This window comes from Trachypithecus francoisi, unplaced genomic scaffold, assembly GCF_009764315.1.
Source record: "Trachypithecus francoisi isolate TF-2019V2 unplaced genomic scaffold, Tfra_2.0 Lachesis_group3, whole genome shotgun sequence".
Lineage (NCBI taxonomy): Eukaryota > Metazoa > Chordata > Mammalia > Primates > Cercopithecidae > Trachypithecus > Trachypithecus francoisi.
In genome coordinates this window covers 1099170-1126724 of record NW_022681468.1, presented here as the reverse complement: position 1 = coordinate 1126724, position 27555 = coordinate 1099170, and the positions used below count along the sequence as shown (strand labels likewise).

At 63.2% G+C, this 27555-nt stretch overlaps 1 protein-coding gene across 8 annotated transcripts in view; it reads left to right on the top strand.

The window, feature by feature from the left end:
* The window catches only part of MTA1 (metastasis associated 1), a 54101-nt gene extending 28733 nt beyond the window's left edge, over positions 1-25368 (top strand). The window contains exons 3-22 of one of the 8 annotated variants that reach the window (XM_033191020.1): positions 63-156; positions 5110-5160; positions 5828-5954; positions 6031-6094; positions 9317-9434; positions 13955-14057; positions 15114-15213; positions 15521-15709; positions 17866-17940; positions 18176-18234; positions 18690-18805; positions 19073-19224; positions 19325-19514; positions 19744-19833; positions 21098-21250; positions 21380-21415; positions 23001-23012; positions 24086-24117; positions 24483-24634; positions 24707-25368. In XM_033191020.1, the coding sequence (XP_033046911.1) occupies positions 63-156; positions 5110-5160; positions 5828-5954; positions 6031-6094; positions 9317-9434; positions 13955-14057; positions 15114-15213; positions 15521-15709; positions 17866-17940; positions 18176-18234; positions 18690-18805; positions 19073-19224; positions 19325-19514; positions 19744-19833; positions 21098-21250; positions 21380-21415; positions 23001-23012; positions 24086-24117; positions 24483-24634; positions 24707-24857 (2064 nt within the window). In that variant the 3' untranslated portion in view covers positions 24858-25368. The remainder of the gene's footprint in view (positions 1-62; positions 157-5109; positions 5161-5827; positions 5955-6030; positions 6095-9316; positions 9435-13954; positions 14058-15113; positions 15214-15520; positions 15710-17865; positions 17941-18175; positions 18235-18689; positions 18806-19072; positions 19225-19324; positions 19515-19743; positions 19834-21097; positions 21251-21379; positions 21416-23000; positions 23013-24085; positions 24118-24482; positions 24635-24706) is intronic. The other 7 variants (XM_033191027.1, XR_004432215.1, XM_033191021.1 and 4 more) reach the window with 7 other exon arrangements.
* Positions 25369-27555: the final 2187 nt, after the last annotated feature.

The window sequence follows — 27555 nt, the reverse complement described above, 5'->3', positions numbered from 1 at the left end:
CTGGGAGCTGTGCAGCCCGGGTTTGGTCGCGTTTCTCAGACGCCCCTGCCTTGCTGTTACAGACGGCCAATGGGAACGTGGAGGCCAAGGTGGTGTGCTTCTACCGGAGGCGGGACATCTCCAGCACCCTCATCGCCCTGGCCGACAAGCACGCAAGTGAGTCCGGCCTTCCCTGGGGTGCCCGCCTGGCGGGAGGGTCGGCCGGGGAGGGCTGGCGGGGTCCTTCTTCCCTAGGGTCCATCCTCGGGGTCCTAGCCTCGTGGGGCCACCCTCTGCCCAACTTGATCTGGCCTCTCTTTTTCTCCCTTCCACGGTGGGTGGGGGTGTCCTGGCTCCGTTTCCTCGGGGCTGGGCGAATGAAGTCCTTGCAGGCCCCTCTGGAGCGGTGTGTTCCTCACTGGCATCCTCTGTGAGCTTGTCATGGGGTGTGCCTGGGTGTGGGCACCATTGGTTGGGGCTTCTTTTTTTCTTTTATGATGACTTCTGGAGACTTTTCAGGCTGCTGGGACCCTGCTGCCCACACCTGCCAGTGTCTCTCGCCTTTTAATTTTGTGAAGAGGCTTTTGTTGGCACTCCGAGCAGTGTTCTCAGGAAAGCAGTCCTCGCCTTATTCCTTACAATTCAAACCCAAATTCAGTAAACCGGCTGGAAGGGGCTGCTGTGGCCAGCACCGTGTATGGGAGGAAGCCACTGGCTGCATGGGGATGCCCTCAGCCTTGGGGGGCCCAGCTCCTCCCCTGGGAACGTACTCACAGGTGATGGGGGACATCGACTTCAGAGCCAGGAGCGAGAGGCACCCCCACGCCCTCCACACGCTACTGACACAGGGCCTGCCGGGCTGGGCCCACCTGCACCAGACCCTGTGGTGCCCCCACTGAGGCCTCTCATGTGTCGGTGGGGGCAGGCGCGAGGGCTGTTTTTGGCTTCCGCTCTGACACATCACCTGGGGTGGGATTTGAGCCCAGGCTGAGGCTGTGGTCGGTAGGGTGACATTTCCCAGTAGGTGAGGCATGTGACTGCCCGAGTACATGTGTTGCTGGGGTGGGCCAAGGTCCCACCTGTGGCCTCCTATGACCCCTAATGGGGTGAGGTCCAGGGACTGTGGATTGGCAGTGGGTCAGGTGGGAGGACCCTGACATCTTCTGCCCCTGTCCCAGTGCTGTGGGTGACCTCCCCCTGCCCTGGGAGGGGCTTAGACCATCCTGCCACCGATGCCTTGTTCCTGAGCCTTTGCTGGGAGTCCACCAGGGCAGGCGCTTGTGGAAGGAAGGGTCCCTTAACCCCACTGCCTTGCCCACCGGACAGCTTTCCTCGGCACCCAGTGGATGCGGACGTGAGCTGCCCTGGGGCAGTGCAGCTGGGCTGGGCCCCTGAGCCTGGGTCCACTCTGGACACTGGGCTGTGGGGCCTGTGGTGGCCCAAAGGGAGCTGCCAGTTGACCATGGGCTTTCTCTGGCTTTGTGAGGAACTGGAACCTTCTAGCTCTCTGCTCAGAGGAGGGGAGCATTCAAGGTGGGGCATGGTGACCCTTGACCTCTGACCTCAAAGCCCGTGTACTCCACTGGTGTGCGCTCCAGGCACCAAGGAAGAGAGCTGGGGATGTTGAAAGTCCACAGGCTGCACATTCTGGAGGGGCATTTGGTGCGGCCCTTGGCCCTTCAGGTGCTGGATGCCAGCCAGCAGCACAGCTGGTGGTTCTTGGTGTCAGGGGTTGACCTGTGTCAACTCCGCAGGGAGCGGGAGAAGCAGTGGTGGGGAGCGGGCCAGCGCTGGAGAAGCAGCGGTGGGGAGCGGGCCGCGGCTGCAGAAGCAGTGGTGGGGAGCGGGCTGGCGCTGCAGAAGCAGCGGTGGGGAGCGGGCCGGGGCTGCAGAAGCAGCGGTGGGGAGCGGGCCGGCTATGGAGAAGCAGTGGTGGGGAGCGGGCCGGGGCTGGAGAAGCAGCGGTGGGGAGCGGGCCGGCGCTGGAGAAGCAGCGGTGGGGAGGGGGCCTGCGCTGGAGAAGCAGCGGTGGGGAGCGGGCCGGCGCTGGAGAAGCAGCGGTGGGGAGGGGGCCGGCGCTGGAGAGCAGCGGTGGGGAGCGGGCCGGGGCTGGAGAAGCAGCGGTGGGGAGGGGGCGGCGCTGGAGAAGCAGCGGTGGGGAGGGGGCCGGCTATGGAGAAGCAGTGGTGGGGAGCGGGCCGGGGCTGGAGAAGCAGCGGTGGGGAGCGGGCCGGCGCTGGAGAAGCAGCGGTAGGGAGGGGGCCTGCGCTGGAGAAGCAGCGGTGGGGAGGGGGCGGCGCTGGAGAAGCAGCGGTGGGGAGGGGGCGGCGCTGGAGAAGCAGCGGTGGGGAGGGGGCGGCGCTGGAGAAGCAGCGGTGGGGAGGGGGCCGGCGCTGGAGAAGCAGCGGTGGGGAGGGGGCCGGCTATGGAGAAGCAGCGGTGGGGAGTGGGCCGGCGCTGGAGAAGCAGCGGTGGGGAGGGGGCCGGCGCTGGAGAAGCAGCGGTGGGGAGCGGTCCGGCGCTGGAGAAGCAGCGGTGGGGAGGGGGCCGGCGCTGGAGAAGCAGTGGTGGGGAGCGGTCCCGCGATGGAGAAGCAGTGGTGGGGAGCGGTCCCGCGATGGAGAAGCAGTGGTGGGGAGGGGGCCGGCGATGGAGAAGCAGTGGTGGGGAGGGGGCCGGCGCTGCAGAAGCAGTGGTGGGGAGCGGGCCGGTGCTGGAGAAGCAGTGGTGGGGAGCGGTCCCGCGATGGAGAAGCAGTGGTGGGGAGCGGTCCTGCGATGGAGAAGCAGTGGTGGGGAGGGGGCCGGCGCTGGAGAAGCAGTGGTGGGGAGGGGGCCGGCGCTGCAGAAGCAGTGGTGGGGAGCGGGCCGGCGCTGGAGAAGCAGGGGTGGGGAGCGGTCCCGCGCTGGAGAAGCAGTGGTGGGGAGCGGGCCTGCGCTGGAGAAGCAGTGGTGGGGAGCGGGCTGGCGCTGGAGAAGCAGTGCCCAAGCTAAGTGGCCGCAGTGTGGCCCTGCCAGTCTGTGGCCTGGGGAGTCAGGTGCCGCTGTTGAGTTGTGCATGTTTGTGGCTGGCCCAGGGCGTGTCCTGCCTCTGTCATCTGGCACCTGGGAGCACAGTGTCGCTGCTCCAGAGAGTCTGTATCAGTGGTTTTTTAGGGTACTGTGGCCCCCTTTCCTGAGGTTCTGCTCTAGACACCCCAGAAGATGGCCTTTTGCTAGGAGGGCCCCAGAAGGGGACTCCAGACATAATGTGATTAGAGGTATCAGAGGGCAGGTTTTCTAGAAGGGCCTCGTCGGGCTGGTGGGACTGGGCAGAGAGCAGCAGTGTCCCGGCTCAAGCATTAGCCCCCCCAGGTGCCCAGCACAGCCCCTTTGGACGGTGCTCCCTGGAAAGCTGCGTGGCGGCCCCTCTGCAGGGCGTTCCTGTGAACTGACAGCCCAGCTGCAGGGAGCAGGCATCATGGGTGACGGGTCTGCCGCTGGTCCAGGGGCTCGGAGCGCAGCCCCACTCTTGCCTGGTGACTGGGCCTTGCGGTGACTCTGCAGGGCCCACCTCCCCCGGGGTTGTGTACATCTGTGCGTTTCTCCTGCTCGCTCTGTGAGCTCATTGCAGCCAGGGTGAGGCCCCCAGCTGATCCCAGGGACAGGTGTGAGGACACTCTGGGAGGCCTCTGGCTCTTCCACGTCACTGCCTCCACCCAGTCCCTGCTGGGGCGTCCAGCCCACAGTGCAGGCCTCAGGGTGGAGGGTAGACACCCGCCAGGCTGCACTGCGGCCCCTGCGGCGGCGAAGACCTCACCCCGGCAGGCTGTGAGCATGAAGCCTTTTACAGACAGAACGACAGGGAGAGGGGAGCGTCCCTCCTCAGAGCCCCCCAGAGCAGGTGTGGGGGCCCTGGAGACCACAGCCTAGAGTGGGTGTGAAGGCACAGCCTGGGCCTAGTCCTGAGCCTGGGGCTGCCATTCCCTGGGCCTCATGCTTAGGGGTGTATCCAGGGTCCGAGGGAGGGTTCGGAGTGTGGGCGGTGCAGGGTGCACTGGCCAGCCCCGCCTCCTGCCTGGGTGTTTCTGCCTGTTGAGGGCCTCCTGAGGAGCCGCAGGCCTACTTCGCCCACATCTCCGACAGGCTGCATCCCGCAGCCCTGTTCTGCTGATCGGGGCACTGGTGAGATGGGAGTCTCAGAGTCGCTGTGGGCTTCTCTCCAGGCTGGGTCGGTGCTCTGACGGGGCCTGGCATAGGGCGGGTGTGAACGAAAGCCAGCCTCTGGTCTGGGATGGTGTGTGGGCCTCTGGGCCCTGGGGATTTCTGAGTTGAGGGTGCAGTTTGCTTGTAGGGCCCCAGGAGTGGGAGCGAGTGAGGTGTGTTGGCCTGGGGTGCTGGGACTGGGACTATCCTGGTCGGCCCTGCCCTGTTCTATGGACCGGGGGGAGGTGAGGCTCAGCAGGCGGACACCCCAGGCTTCTGAGGCCCAGATAGGGCCTGCCCAGAACAGGCCCAGCATGGCTGCTCCCAGCCTCAATCTGGGAGTGCGCCTGGGAGCGCCCAGAGGAGCCAGGAGTTCCTGCGGGCACCACAAGGGGGCCGCAGAGAGCGAGCAGCCCGGCTGGCTGTGGTCCCGTCTGGGGACCTCGGGCTCAGAGAGCCGGCAGGATGCTGAGCGGGATGAGTGGCCCACTGGCGGCCGGTGCTGGGTGTTCGAGGGGACGGTGGGGAGCACCACTGCACACCCCCGTTTTGGGTGTTATAAGAACCCTACTTGGGTTCCTAGCACAGGGCAGGAATGCCCATGCTGCTGGCCCACGGCCGGCCCTGGCCTCATCTGGACAGCCCGTTCTGGGAAGCCGCAATGGAGTGAGAGCAGGGGTGGTTGCTGGCCAGGGGCCCTCCACAGCCAGGCTTGTCTGGGCTCTTCCCAAAGAGGCTTGGCACCGGGTGGGTGGCGGCCGAAGTGGGGGGACGTTGAGGCCCAGATGATCTTCAACCGGGTGGTCTTCACACCCCACCGGGAGGCCTGTGGCCCCCGTTCTGCCCTGCCCCCTGGTGGCACAGCCCTCGGTCCGGGCCCTGGGCAGGGAGCAGGCTGCTGCTCTGCGCTGACCGTGCTGCCGGGTGCTGTCTGTCTGTTATATAGCCCTGTCAGTCTGCTATAAGGCCGGACCGGGGGCGGACAACGGCGAGGAAGGTAAGAGCCGGCCTCCGCAAGGAGGGCGTCCTCCTGTCTGTGTCCCTGGGCTGGGGGCGGCAGCGCCGCTGAGGGACAGAGTTTGGGCGGGCCGCCTGCATGCCTGCACCCGGCCGGCCCGGCTGAGGAGGGGCCCTCCCTTGTGTCCGGCCCACAGCCCAGCCTTGGTGCAGCCCCGGCCTGAGGGTGACCTGCTGGTGTGGGAGGTCTGTGGTGGGCTGTGTGGGGCTGTCTGGTCACGAGATGGGGATGGACAGAGGGCAGCTGCCCCTCGCCCTCCTTGCCTGGGCACGTGGCAGCCGCCGGCTCCCCTGCTCCTCTTGGTCTTTTGTCTGCTGCTTCTGGGGCTGGCCCAGACCTTGTTCTCCCTCCTCCTTCCATCTTCATGCCCTGGGGAATCTGGGCCTTCAGGGTGCCTGGACTTAAAGGGCACATGGGTACCAGAGTGTCTGCAGGGGTACCTGCCAAGGAATTGCTGGGCTGCCATGGGGTGGGGCAGCGGGACAGTGTCCGGCAGCGGGAGGACGCGCACCTGCCAGGATGGGAGGACGCGCACCTGCCAGGACGGGGCCTCCTGCGTGCTGGCTCCGGGTGGGGCCGGTGGGGTGGGCTTTGGTTTGGCAGCGTGCATCTGCCGTGGTGCTGACAGGGGCTCCTTGTCCTTCAGGGGAAATAGAAGAGGAAATGGAGAATCCAGAAATGGTGGACCTGCCCGAGAAACTAAAGCACCAGCTGCGGCATCGGGAGCTGTTCCTCTCCCGGCAGCTGGAGTCCCTGCCCGCCACGCACATCAGGTAGCCCCCAGCAGCTCCCGCCCTGGGCCCCTCGGGCTGTCCTCGCCCTTCCAGCCTGCCCGTCCTTCTTTTCCAGGGGCAAGTGCAGCGTCACCCTGCTCAACGAGACCGAATCGCTCAAGTCCTACCTGGAGCGGGAGGTGAGGCCCAGCCCGGCCTGGTCTGCTGCAGCCAGTCCCAGGCCAGTGTTTCCTCCACCTGTGACCTCTGCTGGCCTGGGCAGCGGGGACGATTTTCCCTCCTCCCTCTAGGCCCAGGCTGTTCTGGAGGGAAGCGGGGATTGCGTCCTGACAGCCACTTCCAGGTGTCCTAGTGTGCAGCTGCCCCTACTCTATGCGTCCAGAGTTGTGGGCCAGGAGCATGGTGGGGCTTTTTCCTCTTGCCACCGCCTCCCAGACAACCAGCGAGGGGAGGTCCCCCTGGGGAGGGTGTGGCTGAGGCATATGGGGGCAGGGGCCACCTGGGTCTTTGTAGGAGTCTTGGCTGGTCTCTCCTGGGCAATGGGCAGAGTCCTGGTAGGCCCACCTTGGGGTCACCTGTGATTATACTGTGTTACCTGCCACGTAGCATCCCCCAAGGTGTGACAACCAGAAAGTGTCTCTAGACAATGCCATACATACCAGGGAGCAGTGTCGCCTGACGGAGAGCGGCGGCACTGAGGCTGCTGTGAGATGCAGCTAACAGGAGGGTTGGGTTTCCGAGGCCACGTGGGGGCAAAAACATCTGGAGCATGTTGGTTCCCTGGAGTGCCTGTCATAGTTGCAGGGTACACCTGCCCAAGGGGCAAGCCCATCTCCAGGCCTGGGACTTGGCCTCCCACAGGCTCTGCTCCCATCTGGCTGGAGACTTGTGGCCTGAACACCCCCAGCGTGTCCAGCCAGCCCAGATGCAGGTTGCTGGATGAGGCCCCTACCCTCCCTGTCCTGGGGGGGCTCATCTCTCTGCCGTGGCCATCGGCGCTCTGGGGTGGGCTCTGAAGGATCCAGGATGGCCACGGTGTGTCCCAAGCTCAGTCCTGTACTACTCCTGTGGCCCCAGTCCCCATTCCCACCACACAGCCTGGAAACAGGCATGAAGGACGGCAGTGGCTCAGCTCGGGCTGTGGTCATGCCCCAGGCCTTAACTCAGAGTCATGAGCAGGCAGAGAAGAGCAGGCAGGGCTCGGCCTGGGGTCGTAGCACTTGCCTGGAGCATGGGCTGGGCTCGAACCCTCTCAGGCTGCCAGACCAGCTTCCCAGAAGGCTGAGCCGCAACCTGCTGGGCGTGAGCAGAGGCTGTGGGGGTTGCCGTAAATGCTTCCACTCGGGAAGGAGTGCCCTTATTGACAGAGCCACACAGAGAGGGTGAGGCTGCAGAAATGTCTCTGTGGACGCAGAAAATGTGTGTTAGCAAGAAAGGCCCGTGAGGAAGCAGCAGGTGCACTGACAAGCCTGTATGCACCGCATCAGCCCTAGAAACGGCCGGGTTGACGCTCACGAGGGGACAAAGCAGGCTGCACAGGCACCCCGAAACCCTCCTGCTGCATGATGCAGCCTTTCCCCCCTTTTACTTTCTTTCTTTTTTATTGAGACAGAGTTTCGCTCTTGTTGCCCAGGCTGGAGTGCAATGGTGCGATCTCGGCTCACTGCAACCTCCGCCTCCTGGGTTCAAGCGATTCTCCTGCCTCAGCCTCACGAGTAGCTGGGATGACAGGCGTGTGTCACTACGTCTGGCTAATTTTTAGTAGAAACGGGGTTTCACCATGTTAACCAGGCTGGTCTCGAACTGACCTCAGGTGATCATCCCGCCTCAGGTGTAATCCCTTCCACAGTGTTGGGATTATAGGCATGAGCCTCTGCGCCCGGCCACTTCCCTCTTTTTTCTTACCTGGGGTTTCTGAACAGCCCCAACGTGGGAATTTAACGTAACAGGCTCAAGGTGAGTACACTTAGCACCCGGCAGAAGCTTGCGCCACTGACCCCTGGGGGATAGTGCCCCTGCCTCGCCTCAAATAACCCTCACTGAGGAAGTCCTGACGAACACGGACTCACATCACAGATAAGCAGGAGTGCAGAAACGTCACCCAGCAGTCACAGATACACCCAGGCCCTGGCCGGTGGAGCAGTCCGGCACCAAACAGAAACCATGTGTGCTTATTAATTTAAAGGAATAGGCCGGGTGCAGTGGCTCATGCCTGTAATCCCAGCACTTTGGGAGCCCAAGGGCGGGGGAATCACTTGAGCTCAGGAGTTCCAGAGCAGCCTGGGCATCATAGTGAGACCTCAACTCTACAAAAGTAAAAAAAATTAGCCAGGCGTGGTGGTGCGCACTTACTGTTGTCCCAGCTACTCAGAGAAGCTGAGGTGGGAGGATTGCTTGAGTCTTTCAAGAGGTGGCGGCTGCAGTGAGTCAAGATCGCATCACTGTGCTCCAGCTTGGGTGATAGAACAAGACCCTGTCTCCAAAAAAAAAAAAAAAAAAAAAAGATCCAGGCAGAGTAGGAGCTGAGGCTGAGCCTGGCAGCTGGCCTCTGGATAGTCGTGTCAGTTCAAGAGGATGAAGGCCCTGCTGCAGCGTGGCTCGTGGTCACACATGGAACAGGTGTCATGCTGGACTTTAAAGGTAGCTCTTGAAAGAAAAAACGCAGAGCAGCTTTCAGAATAGGTGAGAGGGAGCCGGGCACGGTGGCTCATGCCTGTAATCCCAGCACTTTGGGAGGCCGAGGCAGGTGGATCACCTGAGCTCAGGAGTTTGAGACCAGCCTGACTAACATGGTGAAACCGTGTTTCTACTGAAAATACAAAATATTAACCGAGTGTGGTGGCGGGTGCCTGTAATCCCAGCTACTTGGAAGGCTGAGGCAGGAGAATTGCTTGAACCCAGGAAGCGGAGGTTGCAGTAAGCCGAGATCGCGCCATTGTACTCTAACCTGGGCAACAAGAGCGAAACTCTGCCTCAAAAAAAAAAAAAAAGGCAAATAAGTCATGGTGTTTGGGCTGCAGTCGTATCCACCCTGCCTTGGTAAGGGCTTGTGGAGCCTGGCCCCGCCCCTGCTGACCCTCAGCATGTCTCCTCCGTGCAGGGTCATGGGGCAGGTGCATCCCCCGGTGACCCTCGAGGCCCCGCTGTAGGCTCCTCCCGGGCATGGCCGGGAGCTGTGGGGGCGCCTGTGCCCTCCCTCCGGCACCTGTGTCACCCTGCAGGTGCTCTGGGCAAGACTGTCCCGGCAGCCCGGCCGTGCCAACGCCTCTCTGTCCCTCCCGGCAGCCCGGCCGCGCCGACGCCTCTCTGACCCTCCCGGCAGCCCGGCCGCGCCGACGCCTCTCTGACCCTCCCGGCAGCCCGGCCGCGCTGACGCCTCTGTCTCCTGTGGTGTTTTCCAGGATTTCTTCTTCTATTCTCTAGTCTACGACCCACAGCAGAAGACCCTGCTGGCAGATAAAGGAGAGATTCGAGTAGGAAACCGGTACCAGGCAGACATCACCGACTTGTTAAAAGAAGGTAGGGTGGGCCGCCCTGGGCACGGCGCACTGCGTCCTGTCCTGCCCTGCCGGGTGACACACTGGGCAAGAGGAGGCTGGGACATGGCCGCCATGTCAGTGACTCCTGTGTGACTGGGGGCAGCAGGCGCAGGCCTGGGCTCTGTCCACACGGGTAGTGCGTGTGGGCTGGTGTCCCGGAGCCTTCCCCCACCCACTCCTGGTGGTGTTGGGGTTCTGGGGAAGCCCCAGACCCTCAGGCAGGACGTGGTGATCAGTTGTCCCTGCACAGTGAGACCTGGTTTCCTTGTGGCAGTTGTTTTTCTTTTTCTTTTTTTTCAGATGGAGTCTCGCTCTGTTGCCCAGGCTGGAGTGCAGTGGGGTGATCTCGGCTCACTGCAACCTCCGTCTCCTAGGTTCAAGCGATTCTCCTGCCTCAGCCTCCTGAGTAGCTGGGATTACAGGCGCCTGCCATCACACCCGGCTAATTTTTTTATTTTTAGTAGAGACAGGGTTTCACTGTGTTGGCCAGGATGGTCTTGAACTCTTGACCTTATGCCTCCCAAGGTGCTGGGATTAGAGGCATGAGCCACCGAGTCTGACCTTGGCAGTTGTTTTCACTACTTTTTTTTTTTTTGGACAAGATCTAGCTCTGTTGCCCAGGCTGGAGTGCAGTGGTGCGATCATAGCTCACTGCAGCCTCAACCTCCCAGACTCAGATGATCCTCCTACCTCAGCCTCCCGAGCAGCTGGAACTACAGGCACGCACCACCACACCCCGCTCATTTTTTTGTATTTTTAGTAGAGACAGGGTTTCACCATATTGCCCAGGTTGGTCTCAAACTCGTGACCTCAAGTGATCTACCTGCCTTGGCCTCCCAAAGTGCTGGGATTACATGTGTGAGCCACTGCGTCTGGCCTCATTACTTTTTTTTTTTTTTTTTTGAGATGGAGTCTTGCTCTGTTGCCCGGGCTGGAGTGCAGTGGCGTGATCTTAGCTCACTGCAAGCTCCTCCTCCCGGGTTCCCACCATTCTCCTGCCTCAGCCTCCCGAGTAGCTGGGACTACAGGCGCCGCCACCTCACCCGGCTAGTTTTTTGTATTTTTTCTTTTTTTTTTTTTTTTTAGTAGAGACGGGGTTTCACCGTGTTAGCCAGGATGGTCTCGATCTCCTGACCTCGTGATCCGCCCGTCTCGGCCTCCCAAAGTGCTGGGATTACAGGCTTGAGCCACCGCGCCCCTCTCGTTACTTTTTTAAAGTTCCTTTTGTCTCCAGAAATGTTCTTCTGTGCGAATCTGCCTGCGTTTCTTATGTTGCCTGTGGGTGCCCCACCCTTGAGCTCCGATGGGGCCACGGAGCTCTGACGCAGCACGCACTCCAGACGCAGGCGGCCTCCTCCCTCCGCCGGGTGCTTCAGCAGCCCTGGTGGGAAGTCCTGAGGCTCACTGTCCCCGTCTCAACTCTGTCCCTCATCTCCCTGCTGGGCAAGGCTGTGAGGCTGCCCTCAAGACGCAGGGCTCTGCCCTGAGGGTCAGCAGGGACTCGCATCCCTGCTTCTTGTGGTTGTGATCGAGGCGTTTGGTGATTTTCCTGTTTTGGTTTGCTTTGAGAGTGGGTCTTGCTGTGTTGCCCAGGCTGGACTTGAAGTCCTGGGCTCCAGCGATCCTTGAGCCTCAGCCTCCCGAGTAGCTGGGGCTGTTTCGTGTTCTTGGTTGTCCATAAGATGCTGGTGCATCTCACAGGTGGCTGGGGGTGCCACCTTCCCCAGGCACCTGTGGGCTCTAGCACTGGGCTAGCAATGTAGCGGGCCTGCTGCTTTCCAAGCTCTGGGAGGTGCTGGGCAGTCGGGGACAGACCCCCCCTCTCTCCAGACACACAGGGCACGTTGAGGCCTGGGTCAGCGTGGGGAGGCCTCTGTGCTGGGGCCTGTGGGTCTGAGTGTGGAGAGGCCTCTGTGCTGGGGCCTGGCCTGTGGGTCTGAGTGTGGGGAGGCCGCTGTGTTGGGGCCTGGCCTGTGGGTCTGAGTGTGGAGGGGCCTCTGTGCTGGGGCCTGGCCTGTGGGTCTGAGTGTGGGGAGGCCTCTGTGCTGGGGCCTGGCCTGTGGGTCTGAGTGTGGGGAGGCCTCTGTGCTGGGGCCTGGCCTGTGGGTCTGAGTGTGGGGAGGCCTCTGTGCTGGGGCCTGGCCTGTGGGTCTGAGTGTGGGGAGGCCTCTGTGCTGGGGCCTGGCCTGTGGGTCTGAGTGTGGGGAGGCCTCTGTGCTGGGGCCTGGCCTGTGGGTCTGAGTGTGGGGAGGCCGCTGTGTTGGGTCTGGGCCTGTGGCCTACAGGGCGCCCCTGCTGTCATACAGGGTCTCCCAGCCTGGGGCTGTCTTGCCTTTCTGGCCTGGCCAAAGGTGAAGGCCTGGCAGCCACGCCTAGGTGGAAAGGCAGCATCCGTGGCTGGGAGACAGGTGAGAACACAGATCACATGAGGGCCAGAGAGTGAGGAGCCGTCTCAGGTCAGAGGCCCTCACGTGGTGCATCCGTGCCTTCAGCCTGGGGCTGGTGGGCCTGGCAGGAGAATGGGCCTTGAGGTGCCCCCATCCTCCCGTGTACACAGGGCTGAGATCCGACCTGCAGAGTCCTGGCAGAGCTCTGCAGGGCCTAGGGCGATGGGACTGAGGGTCCACCAGCCTGAGCCAGCCACAGGAGCCAACCTCCCCCTCCCCACGCTGCCTTCCCCACTGCCCTGCTGTTCCTTGGCTTTTGGGCCGCTAATGTAAGGGCCAGGGCTCCCACAAGCTCGTGTAGGGCTGGGACGTGGCTTCCAGAGCCTTCCCCACCTCCAGGAGGCCGTGTCCCTCTTGAGTGATGGAAAATTGCACACTAGTTGTGCACCTGCCTTTAGTGAGTTTGAAACGTCATGACCAGCGGTGAGCATACACAGAGGCACCGTGGCTTGCGTGGTTCACACCAAGGCTCAGCTTCTTGGCAGTCAGGGAGCGGGGCCCCAGCTTCCCCAGGGTACCCCTGAGCCAGGGTGAGGAGTCCACACCAGGCCGAAGACCCCCCAGCCTGCCTCACTGGTTCACACAGCCCTAGGCCCTTCACCTCCAGGGCTGTGCAGCAGCCCCTCCCTCTCCAGCACTGCGCTTCCCTGGCTGACCCCGTCCTCTGAGACTGGCCAGGCACTGTTTCCTAGAGGCCGCAAGGCCTGACCCTCCCTGGACACACGGCCCAGGACGCCCGGCCCTCAGGGCAGGGTCTGGGAGTCCCTTGGCGAGGGTAGTGCTTTCTTGGGGACTTTCTAGTCTCAAGAGCTCTCTCCATGCTGGACCTGCAGCCAGGCGCCCCAGTGGAGGGAGGGAGGCCCCACACCCCGTGGTCCTTGGTCAGGAGCCTCAGTGCTGCCCGGAGCCAGAGGGGAGCCGCCTGCAGAGTCTGAGCCTGGCACCCTGCACTGAGCTGTGGAGGCAGCTGGAGAGGTGGACAGAGGACAACTGTGGAACTCTTTCTGCGCGTCCTCCCCTGGGAGTCAGGCTTGGCCGTGCTCAGACACACATTCTCCTGAGGGTGTCTCCCAACACCACGGTCTTATTGTTTTGTGAGTAAAAGACTGTTTTGTCAGAAACCCTCCTGGCCCTGGCCGACTGCAGGTGTCAGGTGGCCTCTTCACCAGCCTTGAGTTCTCCATCGTCCCAGCTCCCAGAAGACAGGAAAGAACTGGTGACCCCAGAGGCGCCCCCCCGCTGCTCCCCGGCTCTGGCTATGCCAGGTTTAGAGCAGCTGCCCCAGAACCTGCCAGGGTGGAAGAGGGGCCAGGAGGGAGCCTGTGCCCCCGGAAGGTCCCTGGAGGTGGTCTGCCTGCTGCTGTGATGTGGCAGGGCCCTCTGGTAACACCATGTGAATCCGAGTATCTCAAAATAAAAAGCTTGGGCCGGGCATAGTGGCTCGTGCCTACGATCCCAACACTTTGGGAGGCCAAGGTGAGTGAATCACCTGAAGTGAAGAGTTTGAAACCAGTCTGGGCAACATGGTGAAACCCTGTGTCTACTGAAAATACAAAATTTAGCTGGGCATGGTGTCGGTGCCTGTGGTCCCAGCTACTCAGGAGGCTGAGGCAGGAGAATCGCTTGAACCTGGGAGGTGGAGGTTGCAGTGAGCCAAGATCGCACCACTGCACTCCAGCCTGGGCGACAGAGTGAGACTCCATCTCAAAAAATAATAATAATAATAAATAAATAAAGAGCTTGATTTAAATTTACAAACCAACCTTCCCATCTCTTGTGGCCACAATTCTTGAAGCCCTGCGTTCTGGGCGGGCTGAGGGGCCCCTTGCGTGTATACCCCATCCCTGGGTTGAGAGGCCACTGTGTGCCAAGTGTGCATGCGTGTACCTGTGTGTGCAACAGCCTCTGTCCAGCCTCGCACCCTGGCCTCACCTGTGGGGCCCTGCAACCCTTCCCCTTCCCCATCCCAGCAGCTCCGTGCGCCTGGGGAGGAGAGGCGCGACCCGGCGCACTGGGGGACCCTGTCTCAGAAGGGCCACACTTCTCTCTGTAGGCGAGGAGGACGGCCGAGACCAGTCCAAGCTGGAGACCAAGGTGTGGGAGGCGCACAACCCACTCACAGACAAGCAGATCGACCAGTTCCTGGTAGTGGCCCGGTGAGTCCTGCTCCCGGGCAAGACCAGCAGGGGTGGTGCCTGGAGCTCCTGTTCTCACTGCCCTGTGGTGGGTGTTGGGGACGTGACAGTCTTGGATCCCATATCCCAACATGAAGCCCACGCGTTGCGGCCCTGACACCCTGCTAGCAGTTCCCAGAGAGGCCCGGGAGCGCTGGGCCCAGGCTCTTCATTAAATAGAGGGCGGCCCTTTTCGGGGGCGGGCCTGTGTGCCCACCCATGTGTCCCTAATGGGACTTTCCCAGGATGGGCCAGAGGCGCTCTCCCACTCCTGGGCCGCTGGGAGCAAGTGGGCTGGGCCTGGTCAGGGAGCAGAGCAGCTGCAGCCCGGGCAGACCCCTGGGGCAGGGGAAGGCCGAGGCCCAGGAGAGGACCATGCACCTTCCTGCCAGCAGCCTAGGAGGTGGAGAAACCCCAAAAGAAGCCCCAAGGCGATTGTCGGTCTATGCGGACGCCTCAGTCAGACACACCTGGGTTCTGGGGTGGGTGCTGGGCTCCACTGCCCATCCTGGGGCCCAAGACACACAGAATCCTTGCCACCTGTGGGCTGCTCCCTGTGATGCCTGTGCAGTTTGTCCCTGCTGCCCATGGTTCCCTGGTCTGTGGTGCCTGGGGAGCGGTGTGCCTGGGTGGAGCCCCTGCTTGGCCGTGGCCCCTGGTCCGTGGTGCCTGGGGAGCGGTGTACCTGGGGGGAGCCCCTGCTCGGCCGTGGCCCCAGGTCCGTGGCACTTGGGGAGCGGTGTGCCTGGGTGGAGCCCCTGCTCGACAGTGGCCCCTGGTCCGTGGCCCCTGGGGAGCGGTGTGCCTGGGGGGAGCCCCTGCTCGGCCGTGGCCCCAGGTCCGTGGCACTTGGGGAGCGGTGTGCCTGGGTGGAGCCCCTGCTCGACTGTGGCCCCTGGTCCGTGGCCCCTGGGGAGCGGTGTGCCTGGGGGGAGCCCCTGCTCGGCCGTGGCCCCTGGTCCGTGGCCCCTGGGGAGCGGTGTGCCTGGGGGGAGCCCCTGCTCAGCTGACACTGGTCAGCGCATCTCCTTTCCCCAGCTCCGTGGGCACCTTCGCACGGGCCCTGGACTGCAGCAGCTCCGTCCGACAGCCCAGCCTGCACATGAGTGCCGCAGCTGCCTCCCGAGACATTACCCTGGTAAGTGGGCCTAGGGTGGGACAGCTGAGACCTGGAGTGACCCACAGCCCAGAGTGGCTGTGCCCTTCCTCCTACCTGGACCCAGCACCTGCTCCAGGTATTCAGGACCCCCGCAGAGGTGCTGTCCCCCCTGGACTGGCCTTTCCTGTCCATCCTAAGCTCGGCCAGACTGTCCTGAGGGTGCAGGGAGGGCTGTGCTGCCTGGTCCCACAGCAGGGGATCCTTGAGGCCCTGAGGGAGGGGTGCCGTGCCACAGGTGCAGGAAAAGCCACCTTGACCCAGGTGACCTTGCTATCTCCTGCCTCAGTTCCATGCCATGGACACTCTCCACAAGAACATCTACGACATCTCCAAGGCCATCTCAGCGCTGGTGCCGCAGGGCGGGCCCGTGCTCTGCAGGGACGAGATGGAGGAGTGGTCTGCATCAGAGGCCAACCTTTTCGAGGAAGCCCTGGAAAAATATGGGAAGGATTTCACGGACATTCAGCAAGATTTTGTGAGTACCGTGGGTGGCGATGTGGGAGTGGCTGACCATGCCCATCTCCAGGTGGGCTGTGGGGGCGTGGGGTCCACGTCCCCCCCTGCCCTGAGGGAGCCTGTCCTGCACCCTGATTCCCTGCGTGGAGCTGCATGAGTTCTGTCTCAGCTGTGCTCGGCCACCACAGTCCTGTCACACTGGTTCAGCAGATAGGCGTGGGGGCACTGGTGGGGCCTGGGCATAGCCACGCTGCTACCACCACTGCGTGATAAGGATAAGGGCTGGCCCAGGTGATGGAGGCCAGGGTGTCCTCACGGAGACTTTCCCTTCCTTGCCGCCTTCTCCAGCCCCAGCCTTGGTTTTGCTTTGTTTTTGACTAAGCTGAACCTCTGTTTCCTCATGTTCTTGTTTTCTGTCTCATGTGAGTTTGGCCCAGCAACAGGCCGAAAGGGTCTTCATGGTATATGGAGTCTCCCCTTCCCTGTACCTCCACCTCAGGACCCCCATCCTCCCACCGTCAGCCCTCCTAAAATACATTTAAACTGATCTGTTAGAAGGGCATCCCCACATGGAGGTGGTGGGACCCCTGACCATCAGCCCTGGGGAGGTGGAGCCTGTGGCAGGGCAGGGAGGAGCCCCAAAGGGGCCAGGACACAACGGGGTTGCTGCTGTCTGATGAAAAGCACCATCCACGCAGCAGCGCATAGGCCAGCGCAGCAGAGACTGGAGAGGCATCTGGAATTCGGAAGAAACAAACATGGAGTTGGGTAGGGTGCCTAGGCCTGCAGAGGAGGAGGGACAGCAGCCAGGCGTGAGGCAGGAATGCAGCTTTGTGTGGGGGCTTCTGGCCAAGGGGAAAGCTTGGCCAGGCGGGAGGAGTCCTTGACTGGGGCAGCGGCCTCTCCAAGGCGGATACGGATTCCTCCAGGCTTAAAATCTAACCAAGATGAGCAGAACATGTTCAGACAAGAGGATGAGGGCTAGAAACAAAATTCACCAACTAGGCTCAGACGAGGGCAGAATTTGAGGGAGACCCTGCTGCACATGGTTCCAGCAGAGGAGACCGCAGTGCTGAGTCCACGTGAGCCTAGCGAGGCAGCGCTCGGGGCTGTGGCTGCGGGGCTGAGTCCAGGCGTGGGGTCAGGAGGCTGCAGCTTCGAGCCGTGTCGAGGGAGCAGGCCCTGCTCTTCCTTCCTGCCAGATGCAGTGGACCAGACTGAGGAACTATCTGAACCCTTATTTAATAAGACAGGTTTCTTAAATCCATGCCACAGGCTGGGCATAGTGGCTCACGCCTGTAATCCCAGCACTTGGGGAGGTCAAGGCAGGAGGATCATGAGGTCAGGAGATCAAGACCATCCTGGCCAACATGGTAAAACCCTGTGTCTACTAAAAATACAAAAATTGGCTGGGTGTGGTGGCAAACGCCTGTAGTCTCAGCTACTTGGGAGACAGAGGCAGGAGAATCGCTTGAACCCGGGGGGGTGGAGGTTGCAGTGAGCCGAGATCGCGCCACTGCACTCCAGCCTGGGCGACAGTGTGAGACTCCGTCTCAAAAACAAAAATGGCTGAGATGGCCGGGCATGGTGACTCACGCCTGTAATCCCATTTGGGAGGCCGAGGTGGGCGGATCACTTGAGGTCAGGAGTTCGAGACCAGCCTGGCCAACATGGTGAAGCCCCATCTCTACTAAAAATACAAAAATAATCCAGGCATGGTGGCAGGCGTCTGTAATCCCAGCTACTCAGGAGGCTGAGGCAAGAGAATCGCTTGAACCCAGGAGGCGGAGGTTGCAGTGAGCCAAGATTGCACTACTGTACTCCAGCCTGGGTGACAGAGCGAGACTCCATCTCAAAAAAAAAAAAAAAAAAAAAAGGCTGAGATGGAGGCTGGGTTGTCAGCGCCGCCTCAGCAAGAACTCGACCTTGACGCTGTGTCAGCTCCTCTTCCCCTGGCGTCACTGTGTTTTTGGCACCTGGCAGGGGGGACCCACTTCATCAGCTGCGCTCTGCACCTGCCTGCCAGCAGGGGCCTGGCCTCAGCGCACCAAGCACACGTTGCCCTCCCACCTCCTGCCCCCTCTGTGGCTTTCTGGCCGCAGCCCTGCCCCTGCCCTCAGGATGTGCCTGCCTCCTGCCCCTTCCTGCTTGTGTGACACGCCTCCTCCCACCCAGCTCCCGTGGAAGTCCCTGACCAGCATCATTGAGTACTACTACATGTGGAAGACCACCGACAGATACGTGCAGCAGGTAAGCCCGCCTGCCACTCAGCGCCCAGGGCGCGCCGCCTCCGCGTCCTGCGCCCCATCCTCGCCCAGCAGGTGGGCGTGTACTGCTGTAGCCGGAGGGGAAGGAAAATTCCTGAGTCCTTGGCCCGGCTCTCCTCCCGACTGGGGCTCTCCTCTCCGTGGCCTCCAGCCTGTCTGCACCACAGCCCCAACCTGGGCCTAGCCCGCTGACCTCTGACCTTCTCTTTTGTTTTAAGAAACGCTTGAAAGCAGCTGAAGCTGAGAGCAAGCTAAAGCAAGTTTATATTCCCAACTAGTAAGTGTGCCCTTACAGCCGTCGTTCTCGTGGCCCTGGGGGCCAGGGAGGGTGGGCACAGGGTGCCGGGGCCAGGCGGGTCCCAAGGAAACTCAGGCTCAGAGGCTGGGAAAGTGAGGGCAGCCCCGTGAGGGCGGCACAGGGCTGGGGGGTTCTGGCTGCAGATGCAATGGCCATGTCTCCGTCGTCCTGGCCTCCTGGTCAGTAAGGGGGCATTGGGATTCCAACCCACACCACCAGGGTTCAGTCCCTGAGCTGGGCTCCATGCTAGGGGGAGCACGGGTGCCTGGAAAACAGCTCAGACCTCAGCAGTGGCTCCCAGGCACTGCGGAGGCCGAGGGGTGCGAGGACATGGTTCTGGACGAGGGGTGATCAGCCGTGGTGCGTGCTGGGCAGTTGGGCCCTTGAGGTTTGTGCTCCTGCAACTCCTCTCTTCTCTCCTTTACCTCTTTAAGTAACAAGCCAAATCCGAACCAAATCAGCGTCAACAACGTCAAGGCTGGTGTGGTGAATGGCACGGGAGCACCGGGCCAGAGCCCTGGGGCTGGCCGGGCCTGCGAGAGCTGTTACAGTAAGTGCCCGGGCTGGCCGGGGGCACACCGCACACCCGCCTGTGGGCCGTGGTGCCTGCGTTGGCCCTGAGGGCTCCAGCGTGGCCCAGCCTGGGAGGGGCCCGCTGACACTGGGGGCTGCGTCCCAGGGATGTGGCTGGGAGAGCCTTGGGGAACGTGCGGGGTGCCTGGCGGGGGGGGGAGGCCGGCGTGGGGGTGGTGGGGAATACTCTGACGTCACTGGTCCTGCTTAAGAATCCGTCTATTTCCAACTTTGTTGTCCGTAGCCACACAGTCTTACCAGTGGTATTCTTGGGGTCCCCCTAACATGCAGTGTCGTCTCTGCGCATCTTGTTGGACGTATTGGAAGAAATATGGTGGCTTGAAAATGCCAACCCGGCTAGACGGAGAGCGGCCGGGGCCAAACCGCAGTAACATGGTAGGGACATCTGCCCTGCCTGCCGTGAGCGCGTCCGCCCTGCGGGCCCTCGGCCCCCGGTCATGGCGCTGTGTCGGGGCGGTTACGCCCCCTTCCGCAGAGTCCCCACGGCCTCCCAGCCCGGAGCAGCGGGAGCCCCAAGTTCGCCATGAAGACCAGGCAGGCCTTCTATCTGCACACGACAAAGCTGACACGGATCGCCCGGCGCCTGTGCCGTGAGATCCTGCGCCCGTGGCACGCTGCGCGGCACCCCTACCTGCCCATCAACAGCGCGGCCATCAAGGCCGAGTGTGAGTCATCCCAGCGCCCCGCTCACTCTGTTGCTGCAGGCGGTGGGGAGGGAACAGCAACCTTGGGGCCCACCCTGTAGCCCCACTGGGAGTTCTCATCTCAGGGAGCCCCATTTCCTCCTCGGTGCTGACATGGCTGAGCCCAGTGAGGGCTTCCAGGTCAAGGCGCAGGCAGGGTGCCGTGCTCCCTGGGGATGCCCCACCCCTCACACCGTGTGGTACCCCGCAGGCACGGCGCGGCTGCCCGAAGCCTCCCAGAGCCCACTGGTGCTGAAGCAGGCGGTGCGCAAGCCGCTGGAAGCCGTGCTCCGGTATCTTGGTGAGCAGTCCAGGCGTGATGGGGGCTCCTAATGCTGCCTGCAGGCGGCTTGTGACCAAGCTGATGCACTGGGGCTCCCAGCCTTCTCTAGCTAGGAGCTCCTGACAGCCCCCCAGGGCCTGGAACTGTCCTTTTGGGGTACTCTGCACCGTGCCAGGCTCAGGCCGACCCACTCGGACCCAGGCTGCTTTCCGCTGCTGGGGTCTTGACGGGGCCCAGTGCGGAGTGGCTGCCGCCCTGCCTTCTGCAGGGCCAGCCTCCTCAAGGCACACCCAGGGGGCTTCCCTGCCAGCCTCGCTGCCGTTCCCTGTGTTCTGATCGTCCCTGGGTTCTGAGGCTGTGGGGTTTGGGCAGTGCACACCCCTGCTTGTAATGCTACTAAGGCAGGGTGGCACCTGCTGCCTGCAGGGAGTATACTTCCTGAGCCATGCCCACTCCGCAGGGGCAGCACTCAGGCCTCTGCAGGCCCTCGGCAGGGGGAGGTGCACACCTGGCAAGCAGCCTCAGGGAACCAAAGATAAGGTTCCCTTATCTTTGAGGGTCTGAGGATACCCGAGAACCTCAGCTGGCTACCCTGGCCCAGCCAGAAGCAGCCTGGGGGCTGGGCCAGACATTTGTGGTGGCGGTGGGGGGCCTCCCCCATTTGCTGGGCTCGAGTGGGCTTGTGTATCTGCCCTCCTGACACAGGGTGACTGTCCCGAGAAGGACATTCCCGAGCCATGAGCCAAGTGTGCTCTGAGATTCAAGTGGCTTTGGCATTGCTCCCTGTTTGGGGTCGTGGCCCCTGTCCTGTGGGAAGAGGTGGCTGGTATCAGGGCTGGTCCTCAGCAGCTGTGTCCCTGGCCAGGCTGGCTGGATGGTCGGTTCGCTGTCTGACCAGCAGCCAGCCCTCCACCAGCAACTCCGGAGGCCTGGACATGGGGGCTGTTGAATACGCGTTGTGCTCACGGGCCTGTGTGTGGATCCTGTTGTGCAGTGGCTGAGGGGCCTGGCCCCTGCCGGGTGGTCTCCCTGCTCTCTGGAAGCCCTGAGGTGCAGGCTTGGCCTGGGCACACGTCTTGCGGAGAGCCCTTGGTGCTCCTGGGCTCCTGGCTCTGTGGTGACCTCCCTGCTTCCCGCCCAGTCAGGATGGGGCCTCGGGTGGGGGCCACGTGGAGCTTAGTTCCTGGTCGTATCCCAGAACCATGAGGGCTGGAGGCTGGGCCTGCCTGCCCATCCCCTGCTGGGCAGAGGCGACTCGCTCTGCCTGTGTCATTCCCGGCAGAGACCCACCCCCGTCCCCCGAAGCCTGACCCTGTGAAGAGTGTGTCCAGCGTGCTCAGCAGCCTGACACCCGCCAAGGCGGCCCCTGTCATCAACAACGGCTCCCCCACCATCCTGGGCAAGCGCAGCTATGAGCAGCACAACGGGGTGGACGGTGAGTGGCCCCCTCGCCCGGTGAATCCGGGCCCGCCCCGCCCGGTGAGTCCGGCCCGCCCCCGCCCGGGGCACCCGCGGTGCGTGCTGACGCTGTCTTCTCTCCCTCTCTCCCACCCGGCGCTGCCAGGCAACATGAAGAAGCGCCTCTTGATGCCCAGTAGGGGTAAGGCCTGGGGCCGCGGGCGGGCGCTGCGCCGGCCCCGCCCGTGATGCCTGTGCTGTGCTGCTGAGTGTGTCCCCGCGGCGGGCGGCCCAGGGCCCATGCTTGGGGCAGTCCACGTGAGCCCGGCCACAGCCCAGTCCCCCACGTTCCTCCTGACATCACTGGTCCCTTGGTGAAGACCCCCTGAGCCCAGGCATCTGGCCCTCGGCCCCCTGGCCCCACACCCTGTCAGTGGACTGTCCTGGCACGTGTGGCCCTGGCGCCCCTGCCTGCGCTGTCTGCCATCGCGCTGTGACTGCCCGCATGCTGCCAGCCTCAGCTCCTGGGGCCGCCCGTGCTGTGCCTGCAATCCTTTCGTGCACCTGCCAGGCGGGACAGTGGGGAGGGAATGGTCGGGGGTGTCTGTGCGGGTCGTGGGCAACTGAGCTTGCACACATTGGTGACTTCTGTCGGAGAATTGGCTCAGGTGCTCTGTGCTGGTTGGTTGGAGCAGGGGCTGCGGGACCCCAGGCCCCTCGGGGAAGAGCAGATGAGACCAAGCCCAGCATGGGGGCGCCAGGTGTGTGGGCCCGGGTGTGCACCCAGGCCTGGGCCTCTGGGGGTACAAGTGCTGGGCCTGCCAGTGTGGATGTGCCTGGAGCCCCTTCCCCAGGCGGCTTTCACTGAGGGTGCTGGCCAGGGCAGCAGGGCCGGTGTGGGGACCTGGAGGTGGATATGGGCAGTGGCCGTCCAGCCTTGTCCCCTCAGGGCATTCTCTCAAGGCTGCTGGGTGCCCTGGCAAGCACGTCCCGCGGGGTCAGCACGCCAGCTGCAGCGCAGGGTGGGCCTGAGATCGGGTGCCAGGCTCCGCCATCTCCACCTGTCTGGACACGCACCCCTGGCCTGTCCGTGCAGCCTCTGCCCGACCGCCCTTGGCGGTGTCTCTGTCTCACCCCAGCCCCCCTCCTTTCCTGGGGCACCCTCGCAGCAATCTGGTATTGGGGCTGCCCCCGTTGCCTAGTCCTGGGCCCAGGGCCAGCCCCCTCTGGGCTGGCTTTACTGGTCTGTTCCCAGTGGCGGGGAACAGCTCCATGAGAACTGGTAGAAACAGGAGGGAGTCCTTGTCAGCAGGCGTCTTCGAACTTTTTCTTTTGTTTTGTGAAAAGCGGTTAACCAGCAAGTTAGATAAAAGCTTATTTATTCCCATTGAATTTTCCACACTGCACACTTCAGTCCCAGCTGTGCGGTGGTTGTGAGAGAGTACCACCACTCGCCGCCTGGCTGGGCGGGCCCTGGGCTCAGAGGGGTCAGCCACAGAGGAAGCGCCTGTCCTGATGTGTAGTGGCCAGTACCTGGGCGCTGGAGGGGGCTGGCTGGGTGAAGATGCCGCCCGGGGGCATTGGCACACACGAGATGGGGTCTCTGTCCAGCCCGGGTAGGCGTGAGCTGAGCCTGCCCACAGCACGGAGCCCTAGCGCTCTAACCCGGCCATTTGCCCATGTAGCCTGCTGCTCTGTCCCCACCTGCGGGGCCTGCAGATGGGTGCGTGTGGCTCACTAACCTAAAGCGTGTGTTTTCTTCCCTCTGCTGTCCACTGCTCTGGTAGGCACTTACCTGGGTAAGTAGTTTCGTGCTACTGGCCAGCCCTGGGTGCTGGGCCTTGGCCTGTGGCAGGTGCCCTGAGGTATGGCCGCTCCTGTTCAGGAGCGCTGTGGATCAGGCACCTGGGCCCCCACCCGACCCTGCCCGGCAGAGCTAAGCAAACTGGTAGGGAAAGGCTGACCCAGGGCTCCAGGGCTCCAGGGCCCCGAGTTAGGAGGCGGCTACAGGTGGGGAGGGGCTGGACAGGCCGCTTCTGTTCCTTAAGGGATGGGCCTCAGCTAAGCAGTGTTTTTGGAGCTGGCAGGTTGCTCCGATGCCCCTGGGCCCTGGCACCTGAGTTGAGTATGATGTCCTGTCCTCTCTGGGCTGGTCCTGCTGGGAGCCGAGCCATCCTGGGACCAGCTCCCACATGCACACGCCCACACTCACACAGGCAGGGCAGTGGGGGAGAGCAGCGGCGGGCCTGGGCCCAGCTGGGGTGACCAGGAGCATGGACCCCGCCTCTTGGCCCAACTCCCGCAGTGCCCCTTGGGCTCCTCACCCTGCACTGTGGGAAGTCAGAGGTCTCTGGCACCCCATCCCCGAGCACATGCCAGGGTGGCTCGGGCCCAGCCGGGGCAGTGGGTGGTGACCTGTTTCTGGCCAGGGTGGCGGCTCTCTCGGAGCCTTGGGAAGAAGCCCAGCCTCCTGGTGGGACAGTGCCAGCCACGGTGTGGCTGCCCTGCAGAGGGGCTTGTGCCGCTGCTGGACTGACAGCCTTGCGAGGCTTTGCTTGTCTCGGCACAGGTGGGCAAGTGGGTGGGCAGCCTGGCCCCTGTGCAGGGAGGCGGCTGTCAGGTCCAAGGCTCCTGGCCTCCTGCGTGGAGCCAAGCCAATGTGTCTCTGGCCAGAGAGCTGTGGGGCCACCAGGCAGCCCAGGACCCAGGGAGGCGAAGCCCCACGTCCCCCACGCCCATCCTGGGTGTGGGCTGTGGCTTGGTTGGCAGGTGGCCCCGGCCCATCGTCCAAGGTGGCCGAGGCCGTGGTGGGTGGTGGGAGTGCAGGACGCGCGGTCTCGGGGCCTCATTTCTCTTCTCCATTTCTCGTCAGGTCTGGCAAACCACGGACAGACCAGGCACATGGTAAGAGGAACAGCCCGTGATGGGATACCGTGTGCTCGCCCTGTGTACCGCATAGCTCTCTGGGGTGTTGAGAAGAGGCCCGGCCAGCCCTGCCAGGTGCCACATGGAAGCTTCCAAGAGGCCTGGCAAGACCAGAGGGGCTGCCGCACGTGGGGGCCATGGCCCCTGGACCGGCCCGGCGGTGTGGGGCCGACCAGCCCTCAGGGCTGCCCTGCGCCAGGCCGGGGGTCCGTGTAGCTCCCTGGGGGTGGTGGGGGGTCGGCCAGGCGTGGGACCTTGGCTCGTGGCCCCTTCCAGCGGGAGCCCTGCAGTTGAGGGGGAGCTGGCCCTTGGCTGGCTGCCCAGGAATCGCACCCCCTCTGCAGGGACCAAGCCGGAACCTCCTGCTCAACGGGAAGTCCTACCCCACCAAAGTGCGCCTGATCCGGGGGGGCTCCCTGCCACCGGTCAAGCGGCGGCGGATGAACTGGATCGATGCCCCGGACGACGTGTTCTACATGGCCACTGAGGAAACCAGGTGGGGCCTTCCCAGGGCAGGCGGGAGGGCTCTGCACAGCGTCCCGGCCCTCACCGCCACCTCTGCCCACAGGAAGATCCGCAAGCTGCTCTCATCCTCGGAAACCAAGCGTGCTGCCCGCCGGCCCTACAAGCCCATCGCCCTGCGCCAGAGCCAGGCCCTGCCGCTGCGGCCGCCGCCGCCTGCCCCCGTCAACGACGAGCCCATTGTCATCGAGGACTAGGGGCTGCCCCCACCTGCGGCTGCCCCCCCGCCCCTCGCCCGCCCACGCGGCCCCTTCCCAGCCAGCCCGCCGCCCGCCCCTCAGTTTGGTAGTGCCCCACCTCCCGCCCTCACCTGCAGAGAAACGCGCTCCTCGGCGGACACGGGGAGGAGAGGAAGAAGCGCGGCTAACTTATTCCGAGAATGCCGAGGAGTTGTCGTTTTTAGCTTTGTGTTTACTTTTTGGCTGGAGCGGAGATGAGGGGCCACCCGTGCCCCTGTGCTGCGGGGCCTTTTGCCCGGAGGCCGGGCCCTAAGGTTTTGTTGTGTTCTGTTGAAGGTGCCATTTTAAATTTTATTTTTATTACTTTTTTTGTAGATGAACTTGAGCTCTGTAACTTACACCTGGAATGTTAGGATCGTGCGGCCGTGGCCGGCCGAGCTGCCTGGCGGGGTTGGCCCTTGTCTTTTCAAGTAATTTTCATATTAAACAAAAACAAAGAAAAAAAATCTTATAAAAAGGAAAAAACCAACCCGTCTTTCCCTGTGTCTTTTGTTCCCAGTCCCTCTCCCTGACTCAGGCCCTGGGCTCCCCACCCGCATCGGGCGGCCCTAGGCTGTGGCTCTGCCCTGGAGCCGGAGGCCCCTGGAGAGCCACCCCAGCCTCTGGGCTCTGTTCCTCTCCCACCTGCCCACAGACCTTCCCCTGCGGGGGCCTGGTGCCGTGCTCTCTGCCCTCCACAGCGGGCAGCAAGCAGTCGCAGGGCCCAGCCCCCTTCCCCAGTGGAGCTGTGCTAAAACCGTCTGTGCGTCTGTGCGTCTGTGTCTGCAGCAGTGCTGGGCCGGGGACTGCCTCCCACCAGGCAGAGCTGGCCCTGCCGAAGACCCTGTGGCTTCCCACCAGGGCAACCAGCACAGCTGGGCCAGCGAGGCCTTGGAGTGCTCCAGCCGGAGTTCCAACCTCCTGGCCATATAGAGCCTGGCCCCAGCCGCCCAAGCGTTTCTGCCCAGAGCTGTGGCTCCCAAGCAGGTGCGCACTCTCCACAGTAAGAATCTGCTCAGATTTCAGCAAGCACATTCTCAGAAATCCTGCCTGGCCCATCCTCCAGCACCCGACTTGCAGGCCCAGGGACAGGTACAGACCGGGCCACCAGAAGGAGGATAACCTGGCTCCAGACCACCCCTCTGGCCGTGCCACCTCAGCCAGGGTCCGCCCAGGCCTCTCTCAGGGAGAGTGGCTCCTCTGTCTCCCCAGAGTTGTGCCTTTGCTCCCCCAGCCCACCCAGGCGCCCTGTCATGTGGAAATCTCAGCCACGGAATTAAAATAGACACCACTTCTGCTGTCTCCCAGGAGACAAAGATAAGGGGGCGTCCTGGCTTCCCATGGGAGCCTGTGCTGGGGCCCAGTAGTGACAGGACTGGGTGTCGGGGACTCGGCTGCAGTGCATGTCCCACCCACCCTCCCTGGGCTGCTGGCACCCCGCCACCCTGCCCCCACCAGCCAACTCTAATCTGCAGCCTGCATCCAAGTGACCCCACAGCCTGAGGACTTGTCTGTAGTGCGTTATTAGAGGGCTGGGAAATCAGGTCCCTGACCTCATGAAGGCCACAGCCCCCGCTGAGGCTTTTTCCAACTCTGGGGGTCTGGAGGAAGGGAGCAGGGGCTCAGTGAAGACCCCAGCCCCCTCTCCCTTCCCCAGGCCTAGGAACTGCCTCCCAGTGCTGCCTGTGAGGTTCCGGCCTCAGCAGCTCTTCCGTCCCCCAGGGCCTGTCCTGCTCTAGAGTCAACATGTGGGCTGTGAGGTGTCCTAGGTCCTGGGCTCTGTCCCAAGGGCAGGGAGGCCTTGAGAAGTGGGGCCCTTTCCCACCCCAGACACTCTCCCCAGCCAGACACCCAAGCTGCAGCGCCCTCACAGGGCCAAGCTCTGGCCACCTGTGCTGGGTGGGGCCTGGGCTGCTTGGGGGTCTAAACCTGGACTTAGAAATGAGTGGGCACGGGCCGGGGGGAGCATTGGCCTTGGTGCCCAGGCCATGAAGGGGACTCCCAGCTTTGCTCTGTCCTCACCAGGCCCTTACCTGCTGATGGGACAACAGCCTGCTCCCTGCACCAGCAACCCCGCAGGGGCTGTGGCTCCCCAGGGCCAGGGGCATCTCAGGGTGGCAAGGCCATCATGCTGTCATGCCTGGAGACCTGTCCTGCCAGCTCCGCTCCACCCTGCTAGGGGCCTCTGTCCACCACTCAGCCCAGCCTGGCTTCCCTGCAGTGGAGCTGAGTGGCAGGGGCCTGCCATCTGCCAGTGTCACAGGATGGCGGAAGGCACCAGACCACTATGGCCCAGGGGCGTGACCTAGCCCCACGCCCAGCCATTGGCCCCTGCCAGCTCCCTTCACACCCGCTGTGTCCTGTGCCCCCCTCTCCACTCGGGCTTGTCCTGCTCTGTCACTGCCCCTGCCTGTGACCCACCGCAGCCTCAGAGGTGGAGACCAAGGCCACTGCTCTGCACCCATTGATCCTGACCCCTGCCTGCCAGGCCCAGCACAACGCCATCGCATTAGGGAGCTTCTGGCCGCTGCCCAGGGACTGTGGCTGGGGTGAGGGCAGTGCAGCAGCTGGCACACTCCCTGTCCCACCTCACCCTCCATGTGTCTCCAGGGCACCTGGCCAGTGCCAAATGCCATTCCTTTGCTGCCACCCTGGGAGGGGCCTGCCTCCACTCTCA